Raw genomic sequence first — 27,666 nt, forward strand, 5'->3', positions numbered from 1 at the left:
AATGGGTTTTATGTTATTTATAGAGAGAGGGCTTGCAAGTGGTGCACCTGGGCCACGTGGTCCTCCTGGGGTTCCAGGGCCTCCTGGTCCAGCAGGGTCTGGCTTCACTACCGCTACTATTGACTATTCTGCACTAATAAAGAGTAAGAGCATTTAATTAGTGTCTGTCTCTTTTTATTAACAGACACTATCATGTTTTATCTGGATAACCAAAATAACCTGCATACAGAATGATCTGGATTCAAAGTTTCTATAAAGTTACTCATCTTCTTCCTCATATCTTCAACTTTTTTAGATTCAGATTTCCGTTCATGGATCGCATCTGCTGTGCAACAAGGCCCTCCTGGTCCTCCGGGTGTTCCAGGGCTACCTGGCCCTACTGGCCCTCAGGGCCCGCCAGGAGTCTCCACTGCTACTGTGTATGGGGCAGGAGGTCGTGGCTACAGCTTGGAAGAAATCCAGCGTTACTTGCAGGGTATGTCTAACAGAGAGAGTGACAATAGTCTTGTGTTTACGAAGCGACGTCTAACCATGAAAAATCACTTGGATACTAACTGTTTAAGGGTCGACTAAATAATTTTACACCAGTGGAAATAAATTTAAAAGTATCAGAAATGTTATCCATCCAAGAATTAAATTTCCATTAGTACTCAAAGAAATGTTATTTGTGAACAAAAATTAGATGTTTGAGCTCCTGTCTCTTTAAGACCATTTTCGCCCGATTGGTTGCCCCTCACCAGGCTTCCGCAAACAGAATTCAGTGCTCCACCGCTTTATCTGAGGCCAAGATAAAGCCAGAGTAATGTCATCTTGGCACAGTTGTAGAAAGAAATCATTTAAAACCAAGTATTTGGCTCACCACGGTTTCTTTTATGTATGCTGACCATATTATTTAGAACATCCAAATTCTATAATACATTCATATTATATATTACTGAAAATTAGGAAAGGTTTACAGATGCAAAAGAAGAAGAAGAAGCGGTCTTTTGTGGGATGAGTCACAAAGTTCTGGCTTATTATGAAATACATATCAATCATATCTTTTAATTTTGAGTTTAATACAAGATTAATTTTTAATTTGTAAAATTTAATTTGGACGGTTTTTGCTTTTTTCTATTTATCTTCTTATTTAAACATGCAGTTAGTGGGGATAGGTTAATTGGTCAATCTAAATTGCCCATAGGTGTGAATCTGTGAGTGAATGTGAGTGCGAATGGTTGTCTGTGTCTCTATGTGTTAGCCCTGCGACAGACTGGCGACCTGTCCAGGGTGTACCCCGTCTCTCGCCCTGTGACAGCTGGATAGGCTCCAGCGCCCCCCGCGCCCCTGGAAAGGATAAGCGGAAGTGAATGGATGGATGGATGGATGGATGGATGGATCTTCTTATTTAATCCAAAATCAGTTTGTACCAGCTTTGTTCATCTTGGTCTCTGTTCTCTGCCAGGTTCTGGGTTTAGAGGTCTTCCTGGCCCTCCTGGTCCTCCAGGTCCACAGGGTCCACCAGGCACTTACACTGGATCAGTTTCTTACAGTGGGAACTTCCCCAGGGAGAGCATCCACACTGAAATTCAGCAGTATCTAACCAGTAAGCTTTTAACATCCCACACAGATACAAATATGAAAAAACATTCCCAGCAGCACAGATGAGAGCAGATATGACACATTTTCTCTCTCCAGGTGACAGTGTTCGCCGTACCATCATGGGACCTCCAGGGCCTCCCGGTCCAAGGGGTCAGAAAGGAGAGCGTGGAGAGCCAGGTTACCTCCAGACCTACGCACAGAGTCAGACCTACGCTCAGGGTGACTCTCACAACAACCCACAGATCAGACAGATAGATGTCAGCAAGCTTGCTGAGACATTGGACTACTCTAATGTCGCCATAAAAGTTACAGACTACATCAAGAGTAAGTAGATTACCAGTTACTCTACCAGTTTTTGCACCTTTGTGGCAGATGTGCTGTTACAATTACAGTTCCTATAATGCTGAGTCAGGTCTACATGCTAGACCTGACGTTCAATGTTTCTTAAGGCCTGTTTTTTAGCGAGTATGGTTTTTTCTATTTTTTGGCAAAAAGATGGCACCATAACAATTATATTATGATATTAGCAATAGTGCATTGGTTAATGCATTCATCTAACAAGTGTAAGATTCCTGGTTCAAGTCAGAGAGGAGACAAAAAACCCTCACAGGGTTGCATCAGGAAGGGTATTATAACAACTCTGAATTCAGATTCAGTTAGAAGAATTTGAATTAAGTCTCTGTCTCCAAATTAAGCACAACAATCCATTATAAGCAGCCTCTTCTGTGAATGTGAATGCTTGGCAAACCATTGAAAAATGGTAGCGTGTTGCATGTTAATAACAGCCCGATTCCAGTACGGGAACCTCGAGGATTTGAGTACTTCTCACTTAGGCCGATGAAAGACATGCAAATTAACTTATATGACTACAGTGCCTTCTTTTTTTCAAATAACTTTTCTGCAGGTCAGGGCCTGCTGCAAGGGTATTCAGGTGGGGCTTCTTTGACCACAAATGTTCGAGCTATTCAAGGCCCGCCAGGCCCGCCTGGCCCTCCCGGACCGCCTGGTCACAGTCGTGTTTTTGCAGCTTACGGCAATATCACAGCTGATCTCATGGACTTCTTCAGAGGTAAATATACTTATGATTTTCCATCCACTTGAACTGTCTCAACTTCTGTAAGTGTTGCTAGACAGTGCCGTTTTACCTCTAACAAATCTGTTTTCTGTCCTTTCACAGTCTATGGCACCATTCCCGGCCCTTCAGGAAGCCCTGGGCCAAAAGGGGAAAGAGGGTACCCAGGACCCAAAGGAGACAAAGGTACACTAAAACAGATTTTATTTACAGTGCGTACAGGTAGAGTAACATTTTAGTGCAGAAACAACAAGAGAGTTTTGTATGGTTACAGGTGATCCTGGACCTCCAGGTTTAGCTGGAATACCCGGGACATATACTGTCCAAATTCCACACAGAGTGCAGAAGAGGGAAGCAGGTAAGCTATTATGATGTCAAACTACAGGAAAAACAACCAATTACATGCAATACTGTGCAAAAGTCTTGAATCAACGCTCATTTCTTGACATTTTGCTTCTAAGGAGTCAGACTTTCTTGTAATTTTTGTTGAGGAACAGTTCTCTAGGATTTCTGTAGGTTTTTCAAAGGTTTTCTTTCAGCATTGGCTGCTTTTTCACTTCTTTTCAGTTCACTCATTGTTCCTGACCATTTTTAGAGGAATATTTATTTTATGTGATAAGCCACTTAACACTGACCTATGAATCAGTCAGGCATAAAAAATGATCAACTGTCATGTTTACACATAGCAGACAACTAATATTTTTAGGCTCTTAGTTATCAGCAGTTAGTTTTTAGACCAACAAGGTGATTCCCAAATAGATCTTAGCCAAAAATATGGACTATCTCAGCATGGTGTGCAGTGTGACCTTTACAAAATTTGAGGAAACTGGATAAGTGGCAGGTCTAAAAACTATGTGCAATAGATGAACAGTATCTGAAAGTGAATCTGAAGGGAAACTTTGTGCCACACGACACAAGAACGGGACTGAAAATCAGTGGCGACTGGTCTTATTATCAATATGTGCAGGGGAGTTTAGGGGACAGGTACAACAGTGAGTGTCTATAAGCTATCTAGAAAACACAAGGTTTTGAGGCTATGGAATACCATCTGGACGGTTTTCATCATGACAATGATCTTAAACACACAGTCACTGCAGTAAAGCATACCTGAATAGAAATAGAATAAAACTGAACACAATGAATCATGGATCTATCTCCTCTGAGTCTAGACCTCAACATTATTTGAGCTTAGTGGGATCATCCTGACAGACTGGAACAAAAGGAAGCCAGTGTCCAAAGGTCTTTGAATGTCCTTCGGGAACCCTGGAGAACTATTCCTGAAGACTACTTAAAGAAAAAAACAAGAAAGCTTTCTCTAGTGTTTAGGCTGTGTTAAAGAGTAAAGGTTGTCGTACTAAATATTGACTTCCAAACATGTTAGAATTTTCCAAATGCTTTTTTTTTTTTTTACTGTATTTCCATGTGTTTGCACATATTTTCAATTTTCCTAGCAAAATATAAAGAAATGAGGGGTGCCGGTTTTGCACAGTACCGTACATATGAACCAGTGCATTCCTACACACTTTTTTTCATCCCCTGTAGGCAATAAACTGGTTGGTCGTCGTCAGAAGCATCGTCGTCAGGCTGGCAGCGGTTAAAGGGCTAACATACTACTGGATCATAACAGATTTCATTTCATTTTCACTCAGTTTTTTTTTTTTAGGTCTTTAACTGTACCAATTTAAGTAGCTAAAATGCTTTTCACTGTTTCCAACTGTAGAAAAGTCAGTTTGAGAAAATAAAAGCAGCCAGAAAAATGCATCAGTGTCTTTAAAACAGCTTCAGTAGACATTAAGGGTTCATCAGTGTTTTTCAGGCATATACTTCATTTTGTTTTAATCATGTGGGTGTATAATGTTTACTCTGGTTAATTAGAAGCTTGCAATCGGACATTTTCCTGGGGCAGCTTTGTTTACGAGAATATATTTTTAAGCAACAAGTAGCAGTCGCTGATATTTTTTGCATCTTTTTCCACACTGAGTGCCTGGTGTACCTTTTTTTTTTTTTTTTTGAAATTGTCGTCATTTGAGGATTATATTGTATTGAGGACTATATAAGTGTATCCATAAGCATTCACTGCACACAAATTACAACAGCTTACTCTTTAAATGCATACATATATTACTATGTAAACCTGACAGTCTCAGACAGAGGGAGGGTTACAGTTAATGTTGCTGCAGGCACAACTGATAATTGTGGGTTAGAGACACATTGTTGGCGTGGTTGAAAGAGTGACTCGGATGATCACTAAGAAGTGGATTGGATTGTACATTTTTTGTGTGAAAGGGCACTGAATTTGATATATTTTTTCTTTATACCTTTAAGTGTTGCAGAGATTAAGTTATAAAATGTTCCCAGATTATGTTTTTACATGATTATACCTATTGACATTTTGTCAATATAAAAAAAGAAGGAAAAACAATAGAAAAATAAACCTATTTTTGGACTTGTGAGTTTTGATATTTGTACTACTAAATTTGTCTAAAAATAAATTTCACTTGAGTTGCCAAATAAACAGTCAATATTTTATTTACAAGAAAAAAAAATGTCCATATATAAAGACATTAAATACATTTCATCTGACATAAAAAATGCATATACTAAAGAATATTCATTGTGATAGAATGAAACATTAAAATGCTGTAACATAACAAAATAAAAAAATATTTGAAATCTATTGGTCGAATGGTGTAATTCACATGACAGCCTCCAGAAACTCCAATAAAAATCCAGCATTTATGACAAAAATCAAATCAATGTTTATATATAAGCATACAGAAATGATAACATGCATCGATGCTATACGGTGGCAAATGAAACTACAGTAATTTCTTGTTGTGAACCATCAATACTTAAAACGCAGCAGAGGGCATCTCCTCACACACTGAAACTCGTACAGTTACAGGACTGCTCTCAACAAGTGCAAAAGTTCACCATGAAGAGCGATTACAGCATACCAGGAATACAGGCTTAGAAGATTAGGCATGGCTGTAAAATACTAAGGGCATATTTGAAAAAAAGGAAAAGAAAAAAAGAAGAAGAAGCTAAAAGTAATTAAAAAAAAAAAAAGGAAAACAATATGTTGAAACAATTCAGCTTGGAGTTTTATTAGGCTTTGGTGAGGCAAAATTTTCTACTGCATATTTTTTTCTTTAGCTCATGTGGCAATACAGTGCAAATCAAAAGCTTTACATTCCTTCGGTAATTATTCATTACAAGACGTCATTAGTTTGTGAGATTGCTGCTCAAAGTCAACGGGAGAACTGATTTAGTTAACGTCAAAAAAAACAAAAAACAACCCAAAAACCCCCAACCCAACAGACCACCTCTGTGTTTTGCTGACCGGCACTGAAATCAAATTATGTGCTAAATCAACAGATATATTTTGTTCATTCATCTCTTAAGATGGTGAAATGCTTCTGGCAAGCACAGTATTTATTTAAACCTCATATCTAGGTACACACCTACAACACAGTACATTCTTTTTCATCTGAACTTACAGCCTCACGATCCCAACATTTTAACTCCCGTTAGACATCAGACACTGTGCACAGAAGACTACACAGACATAACAAAGTCTTACATCTATACATGGTTGTCTTTTGACTCCGTCGCCCTTCAGCAAGGTCTACTTTACATGCAGCCAAACTAAATCTCAGAGCAGTCTTTCATAACCAGCTTGTGTGAATCGATTACACTGATCTCATGACATCTTGTGATTACGAGCAGAATTGATAACCAGTTTTTTAAGTGCAAAACATTCAGGTGGGAATCTATTTACTGCAAGCTGCAGAAAATGCAGGGAAGGGCCTAAACGCAGAGAAAAAAAGAACACGAGGCACTGGAGATTATTCATATTGTAGCAGAGCTGTGCTTAACAATAATAATCTGAAAAGCATGACTGACCTCAGCTACCAACCGCAGACTTTTAAAAATCTGAACATGCTCAAAACAAGTGCATATCATTCATTTAGAGTCTTCCCAGCAAGCTGAGGAAACCCAATTAAGTAATGGAACGGTGTGTAGGCACGTCATGCTCGCGAATGGTGGAACTTAAGTAGTGAAACGTGTTCACGTTTTCAGTTAGCGGTCAGAGAAATGACGCCTCGGCTCGTCCTTCAAACTCCACTCCTTTTTAAACTCTGGAGGAGTCAAGTTTGAGAGCAGAGTTTGACAGCAGTCTGCTTTGCAGCACGGACGCACATTAGGCTACAAGCCAGAGTTATTCAGGTTTGGGATGGGATAAAATTTAGATACTCGACTCTGAGTGGTTGGATTAAGGCATTCAGATTCACCACTCATCTTGAAGAAGACCTCCTGCTCCTGGAGCTTGCGTGTGAACTCCTCCTCTAACGCCTGCAGGGGGCAGCACATACAAACAGAGTCAACCAATTTGAAGATAATATGAAAAAATCTGTTGAGACAGCCTGCACAGGTGGATCCTGAACATGGCGTCACTAGAAAGAAAATGGAAGAAATAAAGTCACAAACTTGGATAACGAGCATACCTTCTTCCTTGGTCTTAGCTTCTCTCTCCACTCCTTTATCTCTTGGCTGTGTTCCTCATCCAGCTCCTTCAGCTTTTGGGTCTCATGTTCAATTAGAAGGTGGCATTTCTCATTCTGAAAGAAAATGTGTGTTAACACGGTGCTGTCATGATTAATGAATCCTGTGTAAGTCCCTACACTGCGACATATCTTGCTTTTTATTCCTTTAAAAATAGATGCTGTCTGACATCTTTAATTTGTCCTCTACTTATTTTCTGATAATCTTCATAAGTCACTGTTCATTTATGAATCTGTTGCAGTCACTTTCAGTCAGCAGAGAAAAAACTTAAAGGATTAAAGATTAAAAACTTAAAATGCACATTAAATATGCAGTATTAAATAAATGATAAAGAACCTTATAAATTAATAATCATGTTAAACTAGAATTACTGCACTGCAGTTTTACTTCATAGCAAACAGGCTGCAGATTCCGTTCGAGTTCAGACTCATAACAAATGTAGTTAAGACTGAAAGTATTTAGTAGATTAGAATCAATCTGCTATAGCAGAAAGATTAGTATCTACCTGCTCCAGAGTTATGGTGCTAAATTAAGGGTCGCAAAGTGTTTTTGCAGCGCATTAGCAGTTTCAAAGTGAAACTGACCTTTAACCTTTTGGATAAAAATGAATTAGATTCAACTTTTTTTTTTCCAGAATGACATTTTTGTCATAATTAGTATATTAATTGTTTAACTGTTGCCAGAAAGCATTTAATTCAGCTCTGTGATCAGAATAAAATCAATAGTAAGAGTCTGAAGTGACCGGCAACACCTAATAGAAATCGATAGCACCGGCCTCCAGAAACTCTTTCTACAGGCTGCACATAAACATTTGCAACATGAGCATGGATTAACCGAAGCAATAAAAACAGGATAGATATACGAGGAAGCCATAAATATTAATGGCATTTAGTGAGAATATTTCAAACAACAGTACCAAGTACAATTAATATTGCATGTTTTAAATAGCCTCTGCTACAAATGTAGTCTTGTTAATGTTTACTTTTCATTAGCATTAAAAGAAATATGTAGAAAAACTACTGAATCCTGTTGAATTTGAATGTCACAAATTATTATTTTTTAAACTGTATATATTCTTGATGTGGTTATACTGCAGCCTACACAAGAAGTACCCAGTCTTTCACCCTATCACAGCTGGAATAAGCTTCCTGTGACCTAAAGTTAGATGAGTTGTTAAGAAGATGGATGGAAGGATGGATGGATGGATGACGTGGTTATGTGTGTTTTGCTCAATATTCTGGAGCTCCATAGAAATGTAGTTTAAAACATATACAGTAAACATAAAAAGACAGAGTGTAAATGTGAGCGCATTGAGCTCCACCTGCAGCTGCTGCAGCTCCCTGATGTTTGAGTCACACTGTAGCTGCAAATCTCTCATCTGGTTCTCATGTTTCTGGTGTTGGTGCAGTCTCTCGCCCTTTTGTCTCTTTTCTTCCTGCAAAGCAAACTGGACCATGGAGACAAAAACACAACAGACAGATGTGAGCATGATTTGCGGTTTTCACACAAGGCACAGGAACTGCTAAAAATGATGCATTTTTTTTTCTCTATGCCTTTGGTCATAGTGTCTATTTCAAATAAACTGACCGTGACTACAAAACAACACAAGCACGTTGCGTATTAACATTCAGAATGTGAGCGAATAAACTATTTGCACTAAAATTTAAGATTTCCTCCAAGATCGTTCACTGAGCTTTCATCCGCAAAACTAAACTGAAAGTGCAACTTGAGAATGATGGCGTCAGTATGGATTGTGAAATGGTGAGTTGGAAAGTTTCTGGTCTGAGATCCAAACAGGCTGGAATAATAAAGGGTACTGTGTTTGTGTTGGTCAGAGCCCAGGTGTGAGTCTAAGCCAGTGTAAAGCATTACTGCTGACAGAAAGAGGAAGAAACCCCCCCCCCCCCCCAAAAAAAAAAAAACAAAAAACTGATGTCCAGTCACTTCTTTTAAAATGGTCAAACATCACTACCCCGAGCTCGCAGCGCCTCTACCTGTTTTATCCGCTCTCTCTCCTGCTCTGCGGTGATGGATGCTGTGGCAGTGATGCGGAGACTCTTCTTGAACATAGCCATGCGGGTCTTGGCCTCGCTCCGTTGGATCTTGGGCAGACGCACCCTCTCTTGAGTCTGTTTGTTCTTCAGCTCCTCTATCAGACGCTGGTTGTAGCCCTGCATTTGCTCCATCTCCTATAAAACACACGTATGCCCACAGTTTTGTTTTAGTGGGGTTATTTAAATTTTACAGTTACATTTACAATTCCACTCTGTGCTTGTACCTTTTCGTGCCTTTTCAACAGCTGGTGTCTCTGCATGAAGTACTGGTCTTTCAGCTGCTGCTTCAGCAGTTGGTGCTTTTCCTGCAGATGGCGCTCCTCCAGCTCCCACATGGCTGCCTCTCGAGCTACAAAACACATGTGAGCACAAACAAGGCTAAAAAAAACCCCAAAAAAACATGTGCATGCATGTTTGCTGGTTACCAACAGGGGTCTGAAAACCAAACAAAAACACTTAAACACAGTGTCTTAGTCGTCTGGATGTCACAGTCAGAATTTACACACTTGGCAAGCAAAGGAGGCATCACTGACATCAACTTCCTCTACACGCTGACTCAAAAATAAAAGTACATCTCAGGCTGTGGTTTCTTTCATGTCTGTGTCTGGCATGAAAATGAGGTTTGAGACACTTGAATCTTGCACAGGATACGTGAGGTAAGTTGTTTGCCTTTTTGTCATGTTTAAAACAGCAGCAGTCTTAAGACAGAGTGGCACAAAATGTGGTATCTCTGACTATGTTCTCAGTGTTCGTGTGAATATAACACTGCAGTGTGATTCGAATCAGTGATCACCAGATTTACAACACAATTACAAGTCAACTGGTAAACATGAGGACCCTGTAAACCTAAAATACTCGGTGATCATTTGTGTAGCTCAATAATCTAATTCTTATGGCATACATTACACAATTACCCTTAAAAAAAGATTAACTCCAAAACAGAGCAGTAACAGAGTCGAGTCTTCTACCTCTCATTAACTGCTGTTTGTGGTTAAGGCAGTCTCTCTCAATCGTGGCAATCTCCACTTTATGCTGCTGGATAATTTTCTTTAGAGCTCCATCCAAGTCTTGTTGCTGCTTCTGTAGGAACTCTTGCTCCTGAGGAGAGAAGAGCAGTGAGAAACTGCCTGGGGAAGACATGGAGATCACTCAGAGACAGCAAAAAGTAGAGAGGGGAAGCACAGCAGTGTCACAGTTAGACTGCATCTTAATGATCGAATCTGCCTGAAGCAAAATAATGTAATCTAGCCATTCACTTCAAAATTCAGTACAACACAGAGCACTAAGATGTCACATCATCAACTGGACTCAGCAAAAGAGACACTCAGAGTTCATGGATGGCAACGATCCACAATGGAAGTGAAGAAAGAGAGAAAAGTTAACAGTTTAGTAGAGATACTGTGGCAAAGTTTTATGTAAGACAACATCTACAGTAACATTCACATCGTCCAGAAACCAGCCTACATTATGCATGACTAATTGCATAAGAAGCCAAATTTTCTATTTATTTTATTTAACTTTATCTAGCTAGTGTTAACTGTAAGTTGTATTTTGATTATAAAACTATTATTAGGTAAAACTGATCATATAACTCACTTGATTATAAGAAAACTAAGGTAATGCTGTTATTATACAGTTGAATCCAAATTAAGATGGTTCAAGTGTGATCTCATAATCCACTTATACACAATATGAGTGACTCATCTGCCCTGAAAGGCAGGCTGTCTATACTGGCTGACAAAGACAAACACGGATCCAGACAGAATTCAGCAAGAGCTGCCACACAGCGGTGCAACCCAGATTTAATCTAGTCTTAAGCAAACGGTGTAATACAAGATAAATACCATATAAAATACACAGACTTGATGTATAACATTTGTGAACTGGTGGAGGAAAAATACTGAGCAGGAGAGGAAGAAAGAACCACTGCACAAACACAGTGATGACAACACTCAAAAAGGAAAAAAATAAAAATAAAATCCCAACGTTGCCCATGCTTACATGTGTTGAACCATCACAAACTATCCTGTCATGTAACTTCACACACATCTAAGTATGGGCCAGAGATGGAGAGATACGGGGCGGGATGGGGGGGGGCACTTACATCCTGCATCTGAGCGTTGAAGAGTGCGCATGAGGACAACTGAAAAGACTGTATCATAACCTGGGCCACTGCCTGTGGAGGAGAGCACACAGCGCACTTGCCCTGATCAGGGACAGACAGCACACAGCAGCCTGAGGATCTCTCACGTCAACACTCACTCAGCACTCACACAGATCCTTCCTACATTAAGAATGGGTTTTCCACTTTGGGATTGTTGGTGAGTTTAAGGCTCGCGGCGAGGTCTGGATGAATGTTAGGAAGTCAATCAATTAGTTGTCAAAACTCTTTGTCTTGCCATGCTTCAAAGCGGCTCATAATTTTAGCATTTTTGTTAAATCCAGCTGGTAAAAAAAGCAGTTTTGTTACTTTCCATGCTACTGATTTACAGAATATTTTAAACAAAATAAATTAAGGTTTACCTTTCAAAGAAAAGAAGACATTTGTTTGTGTGTCTCAGACTGAGCGCAGGAAAGCAAAGTTTGAAAAGGTCTTTCAGTAACGATGTTTACTGTGGAGACAAACGCTATGTCTGCACTCGCTCCTTTGTTAAGAGAGCCTGAATGGTGCCTGAGGTAGCTGGTAAATGGAGATCTGACACTTCTGAATCATCATCACCACCACAGACTGTATGATCACCACTGACAAGTGTAGCATTACATAATTAAATTCCACATATGTAGTGTCAGGAACAAAGATGAAGAATTGCATTGTGGGATGTTTTCTACTTGATGGACAGGTGTGGGATGTGCAGTATTGAGTAGCAGACTACATGTTATGGTTATTACATTTTGGACACTTTTCAAAGGAGAAAACCTTACAGTGTATCTAATAATGATTATTTTTTGTTTTGAGCAGTCATCAGTTAAAATAAATGATTTTTCCATATCAGTGAAGATGGAGATAAACAAGTATTCAGATTTGAAGCAAATCTAAAACATTAAATTTGTGTTTCTTTTGCTTTGTTGATTCATTTTCTGAGGAAAAATAAGAAATATTCTGAACCTGATTTGATTTTTAACACTGACATGTGTTCAGTGGCCGCACCACAAATTTTACTTCCATAAAGATTCTAATATTAATTTTTTGGTGACAGCTGGAAATCTCAAAGTTCAATTATATTTTTCATTACTGAGGAAAACAGTAAAAGGTGGATGTTGCTTCCTTTGAGGCATTTTAATTTTTTGTTCCTCCTACCTTTATTTAATAAAAGGCTGAATATTGTAAAATCCTTTTAATATAATGCAGTCCAATAAAACACTTCCACTGCTATGTGTGACTAAGTAGGAAAATTAAATCTTTATCATAGGATAGAAATCATGAAAGCAAAAAATTTGTCAGAAACCTTCTATGTAACTTCACTGGTGACTGTATGTTATAATTTATTTCTCCTGAACAAATCTTCATATATATATATATATATATATCTATATATATATATCTATATATCTATATCTATATATCTATATCTATATCTATATATATGTGTGTGTGTGTGTGTGTGTGTGTGTGTGTGTGTGTAACATAAAGGGTATTGCTATTTTTTTTTTTTTAAAGCTTCTACCTGAAGCACAAATTTGGTTTTTTCAAAATTCAGTGAGAGCTAACCATTTAACTGTAGCGTGTACATGCTATTATTAAAATCTTAGAGAAATTTTTTTATAAAGAAGGAGAATATATTCAAAAGTCAATACAGCTCAGTAGGTAGTAGATAGATAGCAGATAGGGAGCAATTACATACACAGATAATACTCCAGACACAGAAGGTGACTCTTTACCTCTGCAGTGTTGAGGAGTGCGAGGTCCTCCTTTAAGCGTTTCATGAGCTCTTTTTTCTTGTGTTTGGGTGAATGTCCAACTTCCTGTATGGCCTAAAGTGTGTATGTGCAGAATCGGTTTGATCTCTATAGTCAGAAAATCTAACAAAGCTGGCCAACAACAGTAAGAGTCATGCACTGCCCAGTCTGAGAGGAGAGATACTGGATCCAGCCACCAACTGATTTAAAGTCAACATGCTTAATTTCCACCTCCTGCATTTAACGTTTCTTTGAACTGTCGATTTGACCCCCATGAGTTAGAGTCATGTTAAAAGAAAGAATTTGACTTGTGCACGGCAGAAGATGTTAGCCTCAAAAACAGCTCGCCCTACATTACTTTGCATTCGATTAAGTCTCGCAGCCATGAACATGATGATTTGTGGGGGGAAAAAAAAGAAAAAGAAAAAAAATAGAATAACTGAGTTGGAATTGTTTTGTAATTACAAATTAGATTTAACAGTGTAATAAAGCAGGTTCAACATAGTTTTCTTCCAATTTGCCATTTATAGAGGACTTTAATTTATAATTATTATAATTTTGTTAATAATGAATCTGTTGATTATTTATCCATCTTGACCTTAAGATTTCCAAAAAAATACTGCAGCACTATTGAAGACAATTCCATGTCAGTTAGTCAGACCAAAGGCATTTATTATTCGACCCAAATAAGCCCAACACCACTTGGAAAAACCTTTCAAATCTGGCCATCCCATGACCAAAGCAACCTCACACACTCATACAAGAAACATGGTTAGTTAAATACACAGTAACAGTACATTTCAATAAAGAATACAACATGACAAAATGCAAAAAACACATCTTATCCATAGCCTAATTCTTGGATTTTTACATCTAAACACCAAGAAAGCAAACGCAAGCCAACCTGTAAAACAGCATTAAGTACAATAGCAATAACAAGTAAGTAGCCTAAGCACCAAACTGGGAGGAGCATGGCAACCACCAAGGCATCATCGTACACAACAGATGGCAATAAGCACTACTGCCCTTAAGAACATAAAAAGGCACACCCAGAGAAGCATTTAAAGGCTACTAAAGAGCACAGAAAGAGCCAGTGAAGACTTATAAAGACCAAGCATGAAAACATCTGCACCATCAAGCACAAGCTTAAGACATCAACGTGTCAAGGTACTAGCCTGACTTTTTGTAAACAGTTTTCTAAAAATAACAAACACACCCCAGGAGCAAAGTATTTCTTAAGCTGCAACCAGAAGCCTCTGGGCAGATGAATAATGGATACAACAACAAGAATGAGCAGCATCTAGGAGAAGGATAGCACAGCCTGTCTGGGTAACATTTGCACACATACAGCAGGGCGCACCACTCCCATAGGATTAGTATGAGACAGCCAGGTTAGCCACTGGCTAAGTTGTAAACACATGCACCATTAAACGGCTTGTGCAGTACACATCACATGCAGCTGCTCTGGATCACAAGCTCCCAAATGTAAGTACTACTCAGCCCACTTCCACAGAGAAACACACATGCAGGGTCATACCTCTTTCTTGCGGTTCTTCAGCATGTTTTGGAACTTTGAGAGCTCCTTGTCTTGATCTGCTTTGATCCGTTTGGCTTCGTCTCGGAGCCGGCTGGTATGATCTTGTTCCAGTCGCTCAATGGTCTGTTTCTGCTTCTTCTCAAGATTCTCCACTTCTTGGTCGTATTGACGCTTTTTAGCCTGCAGAATCGATACGCACTAGGGTCACCCTGACTATTCCAAAACAATATTTATTTATATTAGATTTTACATAATCTGTTTTTTTGTACGTTTTTTCATTTTGCTTTTAATGCAAATTAAAGTTTCCAATATTGTGAAAATTTAGCAGTTAAGGGTCCTCCTTTGATTTAAACACTTGCATTAGATTTAGCCCAGATTTGACATTAAGCTGCTAGTTTTTCAAAGAGCTAGCCAAATGCCAAAAAAAGAAGAAAGAAAAAAAGCCCAACACACTAGTGCAGTACAACCAGAGTGACTCACAGTAGTTTCCTGTTCAAAACGTCTGTAGATCTGCTCTCGCTGCTGCTGCAGCTTGTCGCTCAGCTGCTGCTGGGCCCTTTGCTCCTCTTTCTGGAGGAGGCGAAGCTCTCTCAACTCCTGCCGCCTGCAGTGAACATATCAATATAAGGGCATGATATTTACTTATTAAAAAAAAATCTAATACTTTTTTTCACAAAAACATGGATGGAATTTTATGGTTGTACATCAGTGACTTTTTAAAAAAAAAAAATCTAAATGTTTATTTCAACTTTAGTGACTCATTCAAACTCTATGGCTTTTTGTGCTTTGATGAATCTTTTTAAAATTTTTGATACACATTTGTGTCATATATTACTAACAGGAGGGTCGTGCAGTAGTCAGACAGCACTTGTACACACAGTAACAGCAACATGCCTCATGTCTTTACAAGGCAACATGAGAAATGACAGTAATATAATACGGCATTCATCACGGGAGATAACCCATCTGGCATTTGTAAAAAGCTGTGGGAGTTGTAAAAAGAGCGAGCACTATTTAAGGCAGGCGAGTTAAATGGGTCATGTCACATATTTAGAACAACTGTATGTCAAGCAGATTAGATACAGACGTACCTCAGGAACCTCATCTCCTCATTCCTGGTGTCGTTATCAGTCACTATCTTAGATGTTGTCACACTAACCTCCACACCATCCACCATGAACTTGCGTGTCTTTTTAAGAGTCTTCTTCTGTCGTTTTGACTCCTACCAAAAAGCAGGGATGCTTTAGAGGATCGAGCAATCAGGGTAGTGTTGATAATGTAATAACTGATGGTGTAATTGTGGCACAGACTGTATTACCTGCAAGGACACAGAGCCCCCTTCTTTGCTCTTAGACAGGAAGCTGGAGATGGACAGATTGAGGTCGAGGCTGTTGCTATCAGCAGCAGAGCTGCTCCCAGAGTCAGAATCCTTCTCCACATCTGGCCTGATCACAGCAGGGCTTCCTTGCTCCATCTTGGCTTCTGAATCCGTTTCGCTCTCTTGGACAGAGACAGCATCTTGGGAAGTGCTCTCATCTGCGTGGGTTGCTTTCTCTTCTTCTTCGTTCACACAGGAATCTTTAGGTGGGACCACTGAATCCTCAGGGGTGTCTTTAACTTCATCACAGATGCCATTTGTAGACTCAGTTGGTACTTGTTCCTTTAGCTCAGCTTCCTCTGTGATCTGGCTCTCTTGTTCAGGCTGCTGTGACTCCTCATGGGCCTCATCCATAGGCTTCTCTTCTGGTTTTGTTTCTACAGGCTCAGCAGATGACTCATCCACACTTAATTTTGTGTCTTCATTTATAAACGCGTGTCTTCCATCTGATTCCATATTCTCAATGTTTACATTTTCATCTGTGCCATTAGCCATGGCTTCCATTGTGTCCTCTGTTAGTTTGGGTTCAGTCGTTTCCTCCTCGGATTCTTTGCTTTCTTTTTCTACCTCTGCCTCATCTCTTGGAATGGATTCTGTTTTTTCTGCATCTTCAGGTTCTGCTTGTGATTCTCTGGATTCTTCTTTTTCTTTCTCTTGCTTCCCCTGCTCTGGCTCTTTTTCTTCCACCATTACCTGGGTAGTTTCACCACCCATTATCCTTTTTTCTGTCTCCTTCTGTTCCTCCTCTGTTTCTGTGACAAGTTCTTGGTTGTCTGTTGTATTTACAGGTTCTTCTGGCTGTGAAACTACTTGCTCAGCAGAAGTCTCTTCACCTTGACTCTCTTCTGGTTTAGGCTCTGTGGAGTCATGTGAGATGACATCTTTGCTGGGCTCTACTAGTCCAAATGCCAGGTCTTCATTACTGGCATCAGACACCTCATTTAATTTCTCCTCCTCAGTCTTGTCTACCTCACTTGTTCCAAGTCCTTCATCAGATAACTTATCACTAGTCTGGTCCTCAGCAGGCTCAACTTCCATCTTTTCTTTAACAGCCTCAAGAGTGGAGGGAGTTGATGGAACTTTGTCATCTTCGGAGCTGGCCACACTGACATCAGAAGGTGCTCGCTTGTGCCCGGGACCAGCCTAAACCAACAGAAAATTACAATATGTCCACAGTGAGCGATAATAAAGCTTACAGCAATGAGTTAAATGAAGCTATCAACATCAAGTGTTCATCTAAATGATAAAAAAATTAAAATACTATAATGCTTGTTATACACATACCCCCAAAAAACTACATACCAGAGGTGTATCAGGTTCTTCCTCTTCCTCCTCCTCTTTGCTATCCTCAAGCTCTTCTGTGACTTCGGCTTTGGCTTCAGCTATGAGTTCTCTGAGAGGTCTGCTGTCAGTTACACTGGTGACAAAAGGATGCTACATATATAGACAAAAGATATCAAAATTAGATAAAACATTTTTATCCTGCAAAACCATTTAAAGTGTGACACATTAACATCTGACGGACATTTATGCATCACTTAGGTTTATAGTAGTTTGCAACTGCAGCTCACCTGCAGAAGCTGTACTGTACTCCACCTATTGTCCACATTCTTGTCAAGTGCTTTGCGCAGAAAGTCGCTGAATTCTGGTGACCTTTAAATGGTAAAGAAGACCGAATTTGTTGGTCCCAGAACAGAATAAGTACCCCTGGGTGTTTCTTTATATAATGTAGTAATTCAGTAGTAGTTATCCTTTTAACATTAATATTTTATCATGCTTTCACACATGCAAACCCTCAACATTTCCTCATCTCCTGTTTGGAAACAATCCAGCACCACCTTCCCAGTTATCACCAGCACAGTATCTCACCAGCGAGAGGGATTCATGAGTGTGGGCGGCTCGGACTTGGCTATTTTCAGTAGCACTCTCATGGGATTCATCTCATGGTTGGGCGGTTCAATCTGTGCCAGTTCTATGAGCGTTACGCCAAGGGACCAGATGTCGGCCTTGTAGTCGTATGGACGGTCTTTGGAAGTTTCGCACATTACCACCTCTGGAGCCATCCTGCGAAATTCAATCAGTCAGTAAGAGCCACCAATCAATAACCCACATTTTGGAATGCAGGTAAATGAGGTCATTCAACATATCTTCTAATTCTTAAGGGTCAATGCTCTTATTTTCTAGGAGGAAAGGAACATAAAAGAGGAAGTTTGTTTAATACATAGATTTTTTCAAATTAGTTGCTATCCCACATTTTTTGATGATTTAAAACAAGAACAACAACAACAAAAAAAAACCCCACTGTCACCTTAGCTGTGGTACAGTCTGAGACAATTATCAAATACTAAGAGGTGAGTGCCCTCTTGCAAGCAGGCAGTGTGACTCACCAATATGGAGTGCCGATGAAAGAATCTCTTCTCTGTAATGTCTTGGTATTTTTAGCAGACACGCCAAAGTCAGCTGAAAGTAGAAATAAATCATGATTCTTTTCATCAATGAATTAAGCTAAACTGTAAAATGACACCCTGTGAGACTAGAATATAAAATATAAAATAGCATTTTCTACCAAAACAAAACACAGTAGAGAGTGCTTTACACTTATAATATTTATTCCCAAAGTGAGCAGAAAAGCCTCACCTTCCCTTTCATAATGCTCTTAGGGTCCATCATTGTTGTGTTACCTATGCAGTTATTTCAGCCTGCTCTCTTTTCTTGCATCACTTACAGCATGCACACATTAGAGGGAAAAGGAGATCTATCATTAAGTCCCTGGTGACTGGCTTGATAATTATTGTTTGCCAGGCTCCGTCATGACCCTCTGCCTACAGAACATGAATCATCAGGCAGCCAGGAGCTATGGATGCTGCAGCAACAACATGAACATGAATACTCTTACTTCTGAAACATTATGCATCACCAAAACGCATACATAGGTAGACTATTAAAAAAAAAAAAGCCCACACAGCAAGCACATCACTTTGTTCTCCAAGTTTTTGAACCTGATGACAAATGATGACTCACTAAATTTTTATGTGTAAACAAACCACAGTGCTGCACTGTCACCACCAACCCCAAAGTCAAGCTACGAAGAGATCTACAACATACTTCAACAGCTGTTTTAATACAGAGCCAAGGACAAATCAAAGAATGAATATAATACTAAAGTGAGTTTAGTAGAAAAAAAAACACAATTACCCAGTTTTACATCTCCATCCAGGGACAGGAGAATATTCCCAGCTTTCAAGTCTCTGTGGATGATCTTGCTCTCATGAAGGTAAGCCAAGGCCTCCAAAGTCTGCTTACACACCACACGAATCTGGGGCTCAGTCAGGGGTCTCTCCAACTCTAAGGACAAACATGCACAGAGAAAATTCCCAATTTTTCCTAGCGAATATTTTGCTGTAGGCTTTGTTATACACAAATACAAGCACAAAATGGGTCATCTCCACCTTTACATCAGAAAGCACATATGACTAGACAAATCTGGGCGAGTCATAATGAATCAACATTGAATAGTGAAGTGAATTCCTTATCATCTTCTTCTGTCATTGCAATTTGCATTTTAAAATGAGTGGTTTTGTGTTTCTTTAGGCTTCAAAACAAGACAGAGGAAGTGCATGAACAAGAAGTACTTTAACTGCTTCTTGAAACCTGAGCTACAATAATTACAGTTGGAATTGCTTTGCCAACTTAGTAGAGGGGGGAAAAAATCCTTCAGTACAGGCTTCTGGATGGAATAAAAGAGTTGGCACTAGAGGATGGAGAAAAGGAAAAGCTGCAGAACTTCATAGTGTTACTCTTTTTTGCTTTAGTGAATGAGGGACTTACCCAGCATGATGGCATCGACAGCACCGCCTGCACAGAACTCTATCAGAATCTGTAATGGTAGAACAAAAGAACATTAAGTAATACACTTATATAATGCAATAAAGTCCCAGTTTAACCTACCCTTGCAGCACACGACTTGATTAAATAAGGAATTTGCCACTTTCAAAAGCTGGAACAACATGATGTTTATTGAAAAGATTGATTATACTGTGGAGATAAAGACGCCAATCAGCCATACTGAGCTATACGTCTTTTGGTTACCATTCTACATGCGTCTGTCTTTTAGTCCTTCTTGAACTGAAATATCTGTAGAAGTTCAAGCTTTGAACTTGATAGTGACTGGGATCCTTTTCCACTATACAGAGGAGGTTGTGATGAATGAGTCCATTATAGGGATTTCTACAAAATGCAAATTGTTTCTTAAAAGTATAGAAAAATGTTTAGTGCAAAATGCATGTAAATATTTTACACATACTATGTATGTTTCATCACAGATTCTAGTGAAAAATGATTTCCTCATTTTGGTAAACACTGCAGAAGAGTTTGAACATGTATATTTAGGATGAGCAAGCACGCTTTAAACTAAACCGCTGCATTAATACTGTAGAACTACACAAGAAAATCCCTTTGCACATTTTTATGTACAAGGGGCAATACTTAAAGGAAGTGAACATGAGTCTCTCCATACTATGCTAGTTAAGAAGACATGTTATTTAAAATACTTAATAACTTGCATTATGAATGTTATTTTTTAATACAATATTTCTAAAATGTTTAACATTTGCTTATATGTTTATATATAAAGGTTTATAGGTTTTAATATGTAAATGAGGGTTTGCCATTAGTCTAAATATGTACTAATTTATACACTTATACTTTATAGAAACAACAATATTGAAAAACGTTTTCTGTGATGATCCCTTTAAGCCTAAAGCATTTCTTCACAGTACTGTGCTTCTGTCAACAGTAAGAGGAAGACATCCATTATTGCCATCTTTGTAGGGATAAAACTCATTTTCAAAACAGTATGCACATATGTGCATGTTAAAAGCTTTGGAAATACACTTGTAATACACAAATCATTGGGTGCAAGTCTTCCTTAATTGGACATTTCTAGCTTGGAAGAAATTTCCCCAAGGGAAGAAAAAGCAAAGAGGGAAAATGCTTTTAAATATAAAACTGTGTAATTTTATAGGGGATATTTTAACAACAAATATCAACATAAAAAGGTGCCAGTTAACTACTTAATTACAAGTTTCAAGCTGATATTTTAAGATGAAATATCAGTGACCTCATCAAATATGCAATAATTTTCATAAAGTGCAGTGATTCTTTGGGTTCCAGAGAGGTAACTAAATAAAACTAATGCACATGACATTACCATGGGAACATTCATTCCCCTATGCTAGGATGTAAAACTGCACAGGTTCTGACCTCAGTTGTAAGAGCTGGTGTAATGTACCCGACCAGTACTTCATCATTATTGGCTTAGCCTGCACGTTGCTTGGCAGCTCATGGTATCAGATGATACAAAAATCAATCAAAGCTACAAACAGAGCACCACCCTCTATTCAGTGATTCAAACAAAAGGAAGAAACAAAGTGGTTCTTCCCGTTTGGCATGCCATCTCTTTTATAGTTTACAGGTGTGTATTAAACTAAACGTACACTGATTGTAGACACAAGTCAAAGTAAACATCTGTTTTCTAGCAACAGATTTCCTTTGTAGAAAATTAATGAACATATTATACATTAACTCAACACCTGGCACAAGCTAAATGTAGGCAGTTACACATTCATCATGCTATTTGAACTCAAAGGCCAGAGGGACAACCTGCATGCGGCTCTGAATTATTCACAGGCACTTTCTCCAGCCACCAAAACTGCTCCATTATCTTCCCATGGTTGTGGCCAGTCCACAAGGGACAGTCACATGACACCCCCTGCTAGGACCTAATTGCTCTGGGGCCTCTTACTGCACACAATGAGATCTACTGACCATGTATTAAAGCTGCACTCTGTGCTCACAGTAAAACACCAGAATGAGGATGAGGGGCTGTGTTCAGAGATTTATACGTTCTTTCTCATTATAAAAGACACTGTGCACACTGGTTATGATTTGAGGGAGATAGGCCAAATTGAGGAGTATTCCGCTAAATACCCAAATCCCTTATTATAAATAGGAAGATATATAAAGTATGATAATGCATTTCTCAGTAGTGGCCTATTACTTCTAAGCAGTCAGGTACTCCAGTGAAGCATGCAGTCCTAGTCGTGTATTAGCCTCTGTTGCTTACTGTCATATGACCCATTCTAACTCTTGAAGAAATAAGAAAGGTTTAGTGTCATGAACCATCAGTCGAATGATCTGAAAGTCCTGTGAGAAACAGCATAACAAATGGTGCCTTATAATGAATTTCTGTCTCTCCATGCTTCACTGCTTCTTTGTCTTGGTGGCTTCAGATCAAACAGTATTACATGAGGAGAAAGACACTCCTCCCAGCACAAAACTGACGAACTTACCCAAAGTTTGCTTTCAAAGTAGAAAGCGTCCAGCAGTTTGACAATGTGATGATGGTTGCAGGAGGCCAGAATGTCAATCTCAACCATGTAATCCTCCAGTTCATCCTCAGTCTTTGTGTCGATAACCTTAGCAGCAGCCAGGGTCCCATTCTGCTTGTTCTGTGCCTGTACGCAACATTGACAAAATGATAAATTGTAGAGTATATCCTTACAGCACACAGTGTATAAAACGGGAAAGGATCATGCTAATTATAAGCAAAATGTTGCTCAGCATAATTTTACAGAGCAACAACTTGTAACTTGTACACAACAGGAATTACGGAAGAATATCAACATTAAGAATTAAAAAAGTCATTTGGAGCAATATAAATTACGCAGCTTACAGAAGATTGTATCTCAAGAAACTCATTTCAGAGACTTAAGACAACTCTTTGTCAAACATTGATAAAAAAAAAGAAAAAAAAATTACAACACATCCTGTCATTCTGAGCTACTCTAACACAGGCCGATCTTGCAACGCTTGCTCACTTCCTCCACTCCTTTTCCTCCCCTCTTTTTTTCTTTCATCTCACTCTGTCACACTCATTGCAGTGATTATTATACCAAATATGTATATGATTTACAGGTTTGTGCCATTTATTGTACAACTCAAACCCTAAATTCTCATTCCTGATAGAGCTGCACTGAGGAGACCAATAAAAATGATCACTGAACCTGTGAAATAAAGCACTGGGAAGTTATTTTAAAGCCAGCCTAGGGCCTAATGTTTATGGATACAGACACAATCTCAGGGAGTTAGGGAAAAAGAAAAGGGAGGGAGTGTAAAGACCAACTGCAGCAGAGTGTGTCAGACCCTATATTTACACTCTTCTGACCTGACACACTCCCTGCCTCTTTTTCCCTTTGTAGTGGCTGATGCCTGTCAGGCGCAGGCCATCGCTTACATGCAGATTCCATATTAGCTTTACAGTGAAGAGAGACGCCATAATTTGTCTGTCACTTGACTAATTCAAGAAGAGCCTGTGGCCTTTGCTCATCATGAACATGACGTTTTAATGTGCTAAATGCTTAATGTTGATCTGTTTTGATGAATTAAATGAGAGCGCAGGAGTGCTAATATCATGTTTAAGAGGGAGGGAGCGAACTTTGTGGTTCTTTGTAAATAATAATCATTGACAGTTCAGCACTGGTTATTCAAATGTACAGAGTTTTTACTTCATTAAATAAATAAATACATTTTTGTCTGTCAGAAAAAAATCATCTGAACTCTGGAGTTTAATTTATGCAAGCTTAAATATATTTGTGTTTGTAAAACAGCCAAAAACAGTAACAGTAAAAATAACCGCAAAAATGTATGTACCTCTGTTAAATAAGGTAACATAGACTTTTTGTTTGCAGACCATCATGCTTACGTGTATAGTAACACCCTAAAGGCCCATTCTGAGCCAGAAAAAACCCAACCTTGAATGTGAATAAATAGCTGATAAATGAAAACTCCCATATCGCACCACCTGTAGAGGTCTATCTTTGAATAGGTAGATCAAATTTTTAAAAAATGACTCATTGCATGGAAAGAATTACATAAGCAGTTTATTTGCGGTACTAAAAGTGTCTATGAAACACTTAACATGTAATACATTCATCTACTAGTTAAGAATTCTCTCTCTTCCGGTTGACCTCACTTGAACAGCTGATTCACATGTTGCTTGCAAACTCTGCGACCCCACCCAAAGGAGTTAGCTGCCAGAAGCCTGTGAAGTAGCAAATGAAAGCACAGTGCGCTTTCATACTAATGTGGCCTGATTAAAGATATCTCCACCTGAGCTCACACAAGTGATAACTGGGAGTCAGGTGTATATTTTGTATACTTTGGTGTGAGAAGGCACTCAAGTATTTCTTGGCTCTCATCTCGTGTAGCCAATCAGCTAACAAGACTAGGAAATAAGTGAAGACAAATTAAGATTTATGGGCCATTTGCTGCATTATTTGAACACAAGAGCACCAGGAAGGAACAGTGTTAAGTAGCTCACAATGAGAGAGAGAGAAAGAAAGCTCTTTAACAGGGATTAGTGCCAAAACAAAAAGAGGCATGAAGGCATGGAAGGTTGTGGAACTAATTTTCACTAATCTACTAAAACAGTTATATACATTGAAAAATATTTAAAAGAAACTATGTTAAAAAATAAGTTAACCTCTACTTGAGCTACAAGTACACAAACAGTAACTTTTTCTAAAGGGTGTTCTCAGCCTAGAGCAAATTCCTGCAGAGATAACCTGGAAAGGTAAGTAAAGTAGCAGAGATTACAGCTGGAGGACACAGCATTGAATATTTTTCCATGTAGCCCAACCATACACCAACAAACTACACAATTGGAAAGCATACCTGACTTTCTAAGTCAGCAGGAAAACAAACCTAAACAAAATAATAAACAGGTACCGTTCTATGTCATTAAATTGTATGATTATACAAGTGTGACATGTACAGTTCCTATATATATGGGTTGGTAAAAACAATAAACCAGATGTGACAAACCACTGCCCTAATTTAAACCCAGCTGTGCACCTGTCACAGTAATTAGCATAAAGTGTGTGTGTGTGTGTGTGTGTTTTTAAAAGTCTGGCTGCAACTGCTCTGTCATTTTATTAGTTCAAACTATTTATTGTGGTTGTCCTAACATGTCACAGGCCCAAATAATCCAACATGTCACATGTGAGGCCATATTGATTCTGTATGTGGACCACACCTTTATCAGTTTTTAACCAACCCCAAGTGCAACTCACTGGTAAAGTCATGTCTATACTCCGGCAGTGACAGAAAGCCTGTGCTAAACCTCCTAAATATAAAATATCCAAAAACTAATTGAGTTTAAGATCCCAGCTGCTGGTCACATTTCTTTACAGGATGATATTAGCAGTTAGTCAATTCCTGCATGATTTATATGAAACAAATGTTATTTGCTGAGGGTTAGGTGGCCAAGGTTGGAAAATGTCACCCAAACAAGAGCTGTAACCATCGCTGTCAGCTTTACAGCTTATGACCTCTAGACAGCAACATGCGAAACAACTGAAGCTAGTCTATAAAGAAATGTAGAAAACCAAAGGCGGATGTAACGTAACACGTCAACTTACCTTGTACACTTTCCCAAAGGCTCCATCTCCCAGTTCCCCAATAATTTCCCATATCTCCTCAGGATTGGCGTCTCTGTGTACATGCTCATACTGCTTCTTTTTCTTATCCGGCCCTAGTTTGAAGATCTTGCGAAAATTGAAGAAGGACATCTTTTTTTAGGTGTGAACTACAGCACCGCGAGTACGCTCTCTTCGGTTATTTCCGCCAAGAAACTATAGCGGTTCCCTCCGACGCGGAGCTCAAAAGGCTATCGAAATGAGAGCATTCAAGCGTTAAATGAAGCCAGACAGACCGGTGCTTTAGCCATTCAGCTATGATAATGTCAATTATAACTTCCCTCGACGGCGGATATCACAGTCACATCATAGCTAGCAGCCTTAACAGGACGCTGTCGGAGGAGATGAGGGATACAGAGAAGAGTTAGCTGTTCCGCAGAGGCTCGTGTTTCCGTTTTGAGCGAACAAAATTAAACGAAGCGGAAAAAAATATTTACCATATCATCACTTTCGACAGAATATTTTATTTAATCGTATAACGTTACCAACACGAAAACGTAGTCAACGGACCCCATGCTTAGGTTGACTGACCACACACAAGTTAGTGGACTAGCATCAAGCTGCTATTGCAGCTCTCGATATTTCCGCTAAAGTCTTTCAAAATAAAAGCAACTGTTACGCAGACCTTTTTATTTACATTATTTCGCTTTATTTTTTCAATTTCGTCAAAAAAAAAATGGTAGCGATATTTTGTATTAATTATTGATGTAAAAAAAAAACCTACAAACTTCTAAACTTGTTTTGTGATACAGTTAGCTGCCAGGTGACAAAGAAAAGCTTAGTTGACTAATACAATAAAGGGTTTTAAAAATCCCTCACATATTAAACTTATGAGACAAAATTTTAATCTATAATAGACCTTCTACTGCCTACGTCATAACTGTACAAGGGTCTATAGCGTTTGGAGTTAGGTGGTCATGGAGGCCATGGATGTCATAGGTTACAACTGCCTTTCTGAGATAAGATGTATTTTTGCTGTGGCTTTGTACACTATATATTCCGTATCTAAATAAACAACCAATTATAATTTACAGAAATTATTCAAGTTAGATCAAATGTAAGTATATTACGGTAGAATATATATGATTATAATCACATTTTATAGTAATACATTGTGTGACGGTACTGCGTGACAAGACCGAATTTAAACCTCGATGGTTAGGCGTTTCAATGTACGATAGGGGGCGTAGTATCGCAGTATCAACGTTATTTTACCGAACCGGTCCGCTTCACTGGTTCAGTTTGGAGTACGAGAAACAGACTGGTTTTATTGTCCGACTTGAGCAAAACAACAGAGTGGACGCTTTTACGTCGGAGGATAATAGATAGATAAAATAGATTTCCGCTGTCAGCAGGTCTATTTCTAGTTAGCTTGACGCAGCTGGGTAGCGGCTATTTCCTCCCCAGCAGGACGTGCTCTGCTCAGCCGGGCTCAGCCCCCTCGCCTCTACCACGCATGCTAGTTGTGGTCCTCCTGTTGGCATAAAGAGGAGAAAATGGTAGAACCCTCATCCCCCTTTTCTTTCTTTCTTTCTTTCTTTCTTTCTTTCTTTCTTTCTTTCTTTCTTTCTTTCTTTCTTTCTTTTTCATTTTGTGAATACCTGGTAATATTAGTTTAATTAGTTTATTAGTTTTCACATTTAGCAACAAAACTCAGTGCATCGCAACTCATCTTTGGATTTCACTGTTTTAAATTACTGTAAAAATTTAAAACAGTGAATATATATCTATGTCTGTGTTTTTTTTTATATGTGTATGTTACTATGTTACTAGATGTTATAAACAGTATACCTGTCATAAATTATAAGGAAAGATTTATTATAGGATAGGGCACAAACAGGAAGGAAATTTATCTAAACAGGGGGGCAACGCAAACAGACCACTGATGTTCTGCAGCGCCACAATGTGGGAATAATAATGAATTATTCTCTTTACCTCCTCCTAGCGCTTTACCTCGTGTCTCCACAAGGAGGGAGCAACGGTATGCTGGCTGCTTTAGGTGCTGTCGGAAATCTAATGTATAACTTGGAAGCGATAGCCAAATT

The 27,666-nt window shown here is 38.9% G+C and overlaps 2 protein-coding genes across 9 annotated transcripts in view; one reads left to right on the plus strand and one right to left on the minus strand.

Annotated features, from left to right (window-relative positions):
- The window catches only part of col17a1b (collagen, type XVII, alpha 1b), a 25,937-nt gene extending 20,607 nt beyond the window's left edge, over positions 1–5,330 (plus strand). For all 5 annotated transcript variants that reach the window (XM_085181944.1, XM_085181942.1, XM_085181945.1 and 2 more), the window contains 8 exons: positions 24–143; positions 296–475; positions 1,445–1,585; positions 1,678–1,905; positions 2,486–2,650; positions 2,759–2,839; positions 2,928–3,011; positions 4,196–5,330. In XM_085181944.1, coding sequence (XP_085038070.1) covers positions 24–143; positions 296–475; positions 1,445–1,585; positions 1,678–1,905; positions 2,486–2,650; positions 2,759–2,839; positions 2,928–3,011; positions 4,196–4,251 — 1,055 coding nt within the window. In that variant the 3' untranslated portion in view covers positions 4,252–5,330. The remainder of the gene's footprint in view (positions 1–23; positions 144–295; positions 476–1,444; positions 1,586–1,677; positions 1,906–2,485; positions 2,651–2,758; positions 2,840–2,927; positions 3,012–4,195) is intronic.
- On the minus strand, positions 993–26,191 carry slka (STE20-like kinase a). 4 transcript variants are annotated; one of them, XM_085181947.1, is made up of 21 exons: positions 26,059–26,191; positions 25,565–25,953; positions 22,436–22,600; positions 19,914–19,962; positions 19,281–19,430; positions 18,473–18,545; positions 17,955–18,149; positions 17,657–17,738; positions 17,388–17,519; positions 16,026–17,228; positions 15,799–15,929; positions 15,188–15,311; positions 14,708–14,887; positions 13,153–13,245; positions 11,378–11,449; positions 10,242–10,371; positions 9,498–9,622; positions 9,214–9,408; positions 8,541–8,666; positions 7,162–7,275; positions 993–7,009 (listed from the first exon to the last, which is right to left on the minus strand). In XM_085181947.1, exons 2-21 carry the CDS (start codon positions 25,712–25,714, stop codon positions 6,863–6,865), a joined length of 3,636 nt encoding a protein of 1,211 aa, XP_085038073.1. In that variant the 5' UTR covers positions 25,715–25,953; positions 26,059–26,191; the 3' UTR covers positions 993–6,862. The 4 variants fall into 4 exon arrangements, with proteins under 4 accessions (XP_085038073.1, XP_085038076.1, XP_085038075.1 ...); XM_085181950.1 differs by lacking the exon at positions 13,153–13,245 and having other exon boundaries at positions 25,565–26,191; XM_085181949.1 differs by lacking the exon at positions 11,378–11,449 and having other exon boundaries at positions 25,565–26,191.
- Between the last annotated feature and the right edge of the window lie 1,475 nt (positions 26,192–27,666).

This window comes from Neolamprologus multifasciatus, chromosome 13, assembly GCF_963576455.1.
Source record: "Neolamprologus multifasciatus chromosome 13, fNeoMul1.2, whole genome shotgun sequence".
Taxonomy (NCBI): domain Eukaryota; kingdom Metazoa; phylum Chordata; class Actinopteri; order Cichliformes; family Cichlidae; genus Neolamprologus; species Neolamprologus multifasciatus.

Coding starts and splice junctions, on each gene's coding strand:
- slka (XM_085181947.1), bottom strand. CDS start 25,714: ATGTCCTTCTTCAATTTTCGCAAGATCTTCAAACTAGGGCCGGATAAG. Junction 8,667..9,213: donor AGAGAGAGCGGATAAAACAG/GTAGAGGCGCTG, acceptor TCCATGGTCCAG/TTTGCTTTGCAGGAAGAAAA. Junction 7,010..7,161: donor AGCTAAGACCAAGGAAGAAG/GTATGCTCGTTA, acceptor TGCCCCCTGCAG/GCGTTAGAGGAGGAGTTCAC.